Below are 7,498 nucleotides of genomic sequence, written 5' to 3'. Positions count from 1 at the left end.
AGTTCTTAATTTTGCATTATCGGCTGAATATTTTATGAAATTGTGACCTGTCCAGGGTCACGGTGTCATTTATTACTCCGGGCCGGTCAGTGCTGTTTCAACAAAAGATGCCAGGCCATTTGGATAACATTCAAATAAACCTTCAGACAGCACAATATCTGATGCAAACAGTCAGCCACTGAAGAACCAAAGAAGTGACTTCTGGTGAACCAACCACAGGATCAGTTTATTCAAGATACTGGTGATTTTAATGGAGAAATAAAACCTTTTAATGAAAAACTGCTACACACAACCTTATCAAACTCACATCACAGTTGGCCACCTCGCTCCCATACCGTACCATACCATAAAACATTGCAATGAAAGCAGTCATTAGAAACAACCCCCATTAGATGTTTGTTAGAGCAGGGCTTGTCACACCCGTCACGTGTAGAAACCTGTGCTGACGCTCATCCTTAGAAATGGATTGGCTGTTGCAAAACAAGTCATTTTCACCTCTGCAGCCAAGCCACTATAATGTAGGTCATTTTTCCACTTTGTATCAATGTAACAAAACTGTAATGTTAACTGTAAACTTAGCATGACACATAATAGTCAATCACCTCAAGGCGCTTTATAAGTTAAAGACCCTAAAACAATAGAGAAACCCCATCAATCAAACAACCCCCTTTAAGCAAGCACTTGGTGACTCCCTTTTAACAGGAAGAAACCTCTAGCAGAACCAGGCTCAGGGAGGGGCACCTATTTGCTGTGACCAATTGGGGCCGATGGCTAGCACCAAGTTGGACTTCATTTTGCTTTTAAAGTGTCTTTAATTGTTTGTGGCATATATTCAACACGGTGCCTCAGAGATGAAACATTTCTCAGAGATTTTAGTCCATGTTGACGTAGCAGCATCACACAGGTGCTGCAGATTTACTGGCTGCACATCCATGATGCAAATCTTCCTCCACAACATCCCAAAGATGCTCTATTAGACTGAGCGTTGGACTGAATGTGGAGGCCATTTGAATGACCTCATTGTCATGTTTAGGAAACCAGTTTGAGATGACCTGAGCTTTGTGACATGGCGCTTTATCCTGCTAGAAAGCAGCCATTAAAAGATGGGAACACTGTGGTCATAAAGAGATGGATGATGGTACTCAGGTAGGCTGTGACATTTAAACAACATTTGGTCCTAAGAGGCCCAAAGTGTGCCAAGAAAATATTTCCCCGATTGCCCCACACAATTTCACCACCAACAACCTGAACTATTAATAAAAAGCAAGGTGGAGTCATGCTTTCATGTTTCATGTTCCTGCTGTTTAGTCCAAATTCTGATCCTACCATCAATTTTGCAGCAAATAAAGACTAAAAAATCTTCTATTGTCCAATTTTGATGAGTCCATGCAAACAATTTCCTGTTACTGAGCATGCTCCTGTAGACCATCTGCTTCAAGGTCCAATGTATGACGAAGTGGTTACTTGAATTGTCACTGCTTTCCTATCAGCTCAAACCACTTTCCTCTGATCTCTGGCATCAACGAGGCATTTCCACCCCGAAAGATGGCCTTTTGGGAAAATCCCAGTAGATCAGCAGCTCCTCAAACACTCACAGCAGCCTGTGTGGCACAAACAACCACGCCAGTTGAAGCTATGCCATCCTGAGGCTCGTTCAGCATGTGGACCACCTCCACATGCCCAAATACACCGAGTGAATGCCTGATTAGATATCTGTGCTAATTAGCAGTTGGCCGGATGTACTTAACAAGGTGTCCAGTGAGTGTATAATAAACAGAAGGTACTTGTTATATAATGTGCTCATTTATTTGTTTTAACTGCTGTGCGATTTATGCTGAAAACTGGATTTCACGCGCTTGTTAAATCTGTCGCTTCACCTTTTTCACCTTCCCGGAGGACACGAGCGATGACAAATTCGAGTCGCTGTCCATTGTGCTGAAAAGGCGCGTTGTGGAGCAGCCAACAGGTAGGAACCATCATAAGCGGCATGAAAGCCACTCGTTATGTATGGGTCTGGCTACGAGTTTAACACGTGATTACGTAAGACATCAACATAAATGAAGCCCCCCCTCTCTGATTGCTCGGAGCACATGGACTACCATCCTTTCCACTCGGGTGAACCCAGTGAAGCTAAAACACACGGTTGACCGTGTTTATCCCCTCCGCGACATCCTGTTCTCCGTGTGCACTTCTCGCGTGCTGATGTGAAGGAGATGTCGTTTCTCTTTTTGTTTTTTTTTAGGGTTTCTTCTCGGGTTGCTGCACAGCTGCTGCTTCTTTAAGAGCCACCACCCGCCCCCTCTCCTGTATTTTTAGCTGAGCCAGCCACTTCATTTGCTGGATAAGACAGACAGTTGCGTACCGTATGATCTCACTTAATCGTTTTAATAAATGACATCAAATAGTATACTGCGGATTCGCCGTGGGCCTGCGGCCAGCTGTTCCTTAGAAACCTCGCACAGGAGGAGGAGGAGGAGGGGGGACATTTGTCCCGCCGCTGTCGGATGCTGAAACGCGTAGTCAGTCAGCCTGTGGATGCTTGATGTCCATTATGAAACGCAGTGCTGCGCTGGCTGCACAATATGAGGCGCAGTTCCTCTGAGATCAAATGAATTACGGGAAATCTGTTTAGGTGCAACATCTTCCTGCGGCGCGGACGGTTCAAAGTGGTCCAGCATCTTCCCTCTGAGCCTCCTGCTTCCTCTTCTCTTGGACTGTGGATAACATAAAGCCTTCAAGACGGAGGGGGTGGTGGAGCATCGAGGAAAAAACAGGGGCAATATGAGAGAGCGGGACTTCATGCCCAATATGGAGAGGGGCAAACCTGCTACTTATACGGGGGACAAAAAGGCTAAGATGGCTGCTAAGACTAACAAGAAGTGGGTGAGACTAGCCACTGTTTTTGCATATGTGTTGTCTGTGTCCTTAGCAGCCATTATCCTGGCAATTTACTATAGCCTGATCTGGAAGCCAACCAGCGCATCCTCTTCTGCTGGGAAGCTGGTGGTGCCCACTCCGACTGCAAACATCTCAACTAACATCTCCACAAACGACAACATGACAGAGTGGAACTCTACGCAAACACGGCTGTTATCTCTCAACCAGACCAGACAGGGCACAACCCCGCACGGTCCGGCGATTCAGTGGGGTGACAGAGCGGAGAGAGTGGCGGTTTCCCCGCGGGGTGCGGGAGCAGAAATTGCGCACTCGCAGCAGGAGGAAGGACTCTACGCGTCTTCCCACGGTCACACGAGCGCGGAGAGGTCGGGAGCTTTGGGTACAGAGACGCAAGGGTCTTCTCAACCCCGCGTGAGCCACTACATCCCGTCGAGCACCGCGAGGGAGTCTGTCGCTGAGGACAAGGGGGAGAGGGAGGCGCGCGGGGTGACAGAAAAGCGCGAGCCCGAAGACGCTATCACTCTTCCTCCGACCTGAACGGTGAGCCGAGGTGGCCATGGAAGAGACTGGTCGGGCCTAATCCCCATCACCACACCACCCTTAGGACCCCCCATATTTAAAACAGTTACCCCCCCCCAAAAAAAGGAGTGTTTTACATCCTCAGTACCGCAGGTCGGATAACTCACGTCTTTCAAGTGAATTTGCAGAGCCCCGTATGGATACTGAACTGCACATGTTAACAGACATCTTGCTTTTATTACCGAGAAAAGAGGAGAGCTCCCCCGTGGACCCTGTTCCCCCTTAACTATGCGTTTCCTTTTTCTTTTGTTTTAGGCCATCTGTATGCCTTAAATCAGTGTGTGTCTACTTTACCTCGGACAGCTTCTGAGGCCACTAACCTGCCTGCATGTGTGCAACACTGATATATATATATATAAATATATATACACACTCTTTCCTATTCGTTTAACAATATATATGTAATATGGTAGAATCTTTTTGTGTGTGTTACATATATATTGTTAAATGAATAGGAAAGAGGCTCCAGAGATGCTTTTGGTTTTGCAGGACCTAAATATGTCTTGCAGGCATACAGCTCCTAACATCACTGCCATTCTTCAGCCAGTTTAAATCAATACTACATTATTGCATTTTTAACACATAGGCCGTGTCTCCTTTCATGGATTAAACCCAGGACACCAAGTAGAAGGACCTACGTTATTGAGTTATGCTCAGGTATGTGCATATAACCATGTAAATGTATTCTGTATTTGGTTGTGTACATATAAGGCAGGCATACATCTTTGGGCCTTGACTTAACTTTTAGCATAATTAGATGATTTTTATTAAAGCTATAGTATATATGATAGGAGGAACAATATCACAAGGTTACAAATAAACATCCTAAAATGATTCATTTCTATGGTTTTATAACAGATGTATGTAACTAAAGAATTATTCACTGACATTATCCTGTATGTTACCAATATTTTATTTATTTAGAGCCATAATGGATACTATAGATTCAAATAAATGATAGTTTTTTCCTAACATCTTACACTGGGTTTTATATAGAGAGTGATTTACATGAACTCTTTGGAGTGCAAGTATAATTATTGATTGATATGAAGGCGTAGGTTCGACAGACGTAACAGCAGCGCCGGCGCAAAGAGGACTCAGTTTAGAGTCAGTCTTTGTTCTTGGGGTTTAATCAGATTTGGGCTCTTTGAATCACCCGAGTGAACCGTCCAGCCTGTGATCAGAGGGACTGTCGGCTTCTCTCAGAGAAAGAGAAGCCTTCGCCTCGCAGTCTACCACAGTTTTGGTGTGCTGCAGCTCTCACTGAAACCACAGTCACATGTGGTGAACTATGAAGTGGAAATAAGACCAACCACCCCGTGCGCTCTCTCAGCAGCATGTGAGGGAGGTGTATTGATTTGCGAGCTCTGTTGTTACATTGTACAAAAGAGAGAAGAACACATTACACAATGCCGCTCGGTGCTATTTTGATCCAGCTCCCTCTGAAAAGGCCTGTTTGGCTGAAAGGTTTCCGTGCTGGCTGTGACCAGCGTCACTCACTATGGCACCGAAAATAAAACCACTTGATTTCCTCCGTGCAGCCAGTACCTCTGTAATGATGTAAACGGTGATGGCATGCACTGTTTTCTTAATGTGACAGATTTGCAGAACCAGAAGCTGAGGTATGTGTGCCGCTGTGCTAAATGGGAAGCCCATTCATCAGGGGAGACAGCAGACACACACACACACTCACATAACAAGCCTTGTGTACAGGAAGACAACAGAGAGTGTATAACTCAGTGACACTGGCCTCAGTTTATAGGATGACTTTGGCAAATGTGTTTCCAGTGCCTCTTATGGCTTTGTGATATATGAAAGGAGCAGCGGGTGGCCTATTGATGAAGGAGTTTATCTGTGGTGACAGTTATTGCAGAAAGCTACATCTGAGTCAGGACACAGCATCTGACCTCATGACTCTTGAACCCCCCCTCACCAAGGTAGATGATCACATTATCTAAAGTGAAATCAGTCACATGTTACATAACAGTGTCATATGAGAATAATTTGTCTTGTGACTGAAATCAAATAACGGTTTGCATGACCACAGGAAAGTGAAACTGCAGCTATTAAATCATTTATATGTATATATATAAAGCTGTATATATAATTACTATTACTGCTAAAAGCCTGAGGAGTATATGCATAAAACGTTGGCAAGAAGAAAAGGAAATTATTTAACAGTGTCCCCCTTTTCTCTAGAAAACTGTCTAAAAATGTATTTAAAAAAATCTGGGTTTACATTTTCTCTATTACTGAACCCAAAATAGCTTTCACATATACAGTTTAACTACTGAACCCAATGCACAAACCCTTTCTATGTCATATTATTGTCAGGTATTGTCACTCTCCTTTCACTCTGTGGAGTTAGTCTATCAGTGCAACAAGCTTGTTTTGGGGGCCATCCCTGTGTGATATGCACAAATATTTGGGGGGGTTTGTTGGGTTTTTTTGGTTTTTAAAAAAAGCAGAGTGCCTAACTGACTCCAGATGATAGGCAGTTGTTTCGAGATAGCATTTCTTCAACACAATCCCTCCTTTCTTCTCCTTAAGGAAGATTTTTACCTGCAGGAACTGCATCTTCAAAAACTCACCCATCTATTGCTCAAACTTCTGTTTACAAAGGTCAGCCAATCAAAAGAAAGCTGGTTTAAGGGAGGGGACCAGACTAGCTAAACCACTTTGAACTTGGACCACATGAAGCTGCCACCATAAGTGATCTTTTAACACATTTAGGTTTATCAGACGTTCTGCAGATGAATGTCAGAGTGGTACTTAGTGTTTAAAAGGCTCACAAACATCATTTTGCATGGTGAATGTTAAGCACCTGGTTAGTCCTAGAGACCTTTCCAAAAATAACCTTAGGGAATGAACGCTCCATCAAGGCAGCATTTAAGCAAGACACCATCACAAAAGATAGGAGATGCTGTTTTGCAGTAGTGACAATGAGAAGGAAGAAAACAAGAGCTTTCTTCAATTAACAAAAGGGCAAACGTGTGGCTCTATTAGGAGCTGATGCAAAAGGAAAATGAAGCTGTGTGTAGGTAAAAAGGGACCAGCTGATTCAAACAATGTCACGAGACTAAAAAAGAAGAATACACCAGAGGGTTTTAACTAGATTTATTGCATGATGCTAAGCTGACCTCAGATCAGTATGACAAACAGCATATGTGCACCTTGTCGCCCCAGGCCTCTTGTTTCCAGGCCAGGAGAAAGAGGAGGGGCGAGGGCACTCTCCTTGATCCTTGATCACGGCAGCTGCCGAGGCGTGGTTGTTACATGCTTAACTATGACCGGGCTGGAGGGAGATGATGAACAAACCCAGCAGAAACGGACACCGTGTCAGGTTGTGTTAGGGTCGCAGGTCCAGACTAGACATCACTTCCGCTTGACCGACATCCATCAGCTGTAATGAAACACCTCGAGAGCCTCCGACTGTTAAATCACTGTTAAAAACCTTGGCTAATAGGAGGCGTTGCTGACACGAACAGGAAAGCAAAGGAGCGCTTTATAGATTACTTTCAAACAACAGTTTCACACAGTTTTATATTTTGAGCAATGTGCTTGTTTAAGTTTATTCTTAAGTACATCTTTGTCTGTAACCACAGACAAAGGTCAATAAGAAACAGATTGCATCTTGTTTGCTTCATTTGGGCAAAAGGTTGTGTTTTTTTATGTTTTATTATCTGAGACTTCAGGAAGTTACTGATCCCTTCAGGAAACTGTCCCATAAAAAAAAACAACAAAAAGAAACAAAAACCTTGTTCCCACATTTCAACTTTCACATAAACTAAAGTTGCCAAACTGAATGGAGTCAATCAGCAGCAGGTATACCAACATGTTGGTGACTGATAGATAAGTGGTATTGATGTTTAGGTGTAATTGTATTTGCCCGGAAGAACTAGTAGAAGTACTGCTTTAACCCCTGTGAAACAGCCTGGAGTAGCGACTCTTATAACAGGGAACTTTTCTCATAGGTACTAACCTCAAAACAAAAGGGTGTTATGGCAAACCAAAAAACGAT

General features: G+C 43.8%; 1 protein-coding gene across 1 annotated transcript; it reads left to right on the top strand.

The window, feature by feature from the left end:
• Positions 1 to 2,099: 2,099 nt before the first annotated feature.
• Positions 2,100 to 4,433, top strand: LOC134646173 (uncharacterized). Its single transcript, XM_063499921.1, has one exon. The coding sequence runs from the start codon at positions 2,782 to 2,784 to the stop codon at positions 3,433 to 3,435; it is 654 nt and encodes a 217-aa protein (XP_063355991.1). The 5' UTR covers positions 2,100 to 2,781; the 3' UTR covers positions 3,436 to 4,433.
• Positions 4,434 to 7,498: the final 3,065 nt, after the last annotated feature.

Source organism: Pelmatolapia mariae, linkage group LG16_19, assembly GCF_036321145.2.
Source record: "Pelmatolapia mariae isolate MD_Pm_ZW linkage group LG16_19, Pm_UMD_F_2, whole genome shotgun sequence".
Taxonomy (NCBI): Eukaryota; Metazoa; Chordata; class Actinopteri; order Cichliformes; family Cichlidae; genus Pelmatolapia; species Pelmatolapia mariae.
Note: the sequence above shows the minus strand (reverse complement) of the source record. Positions and strands in the feature narration are given on the sequence as shown.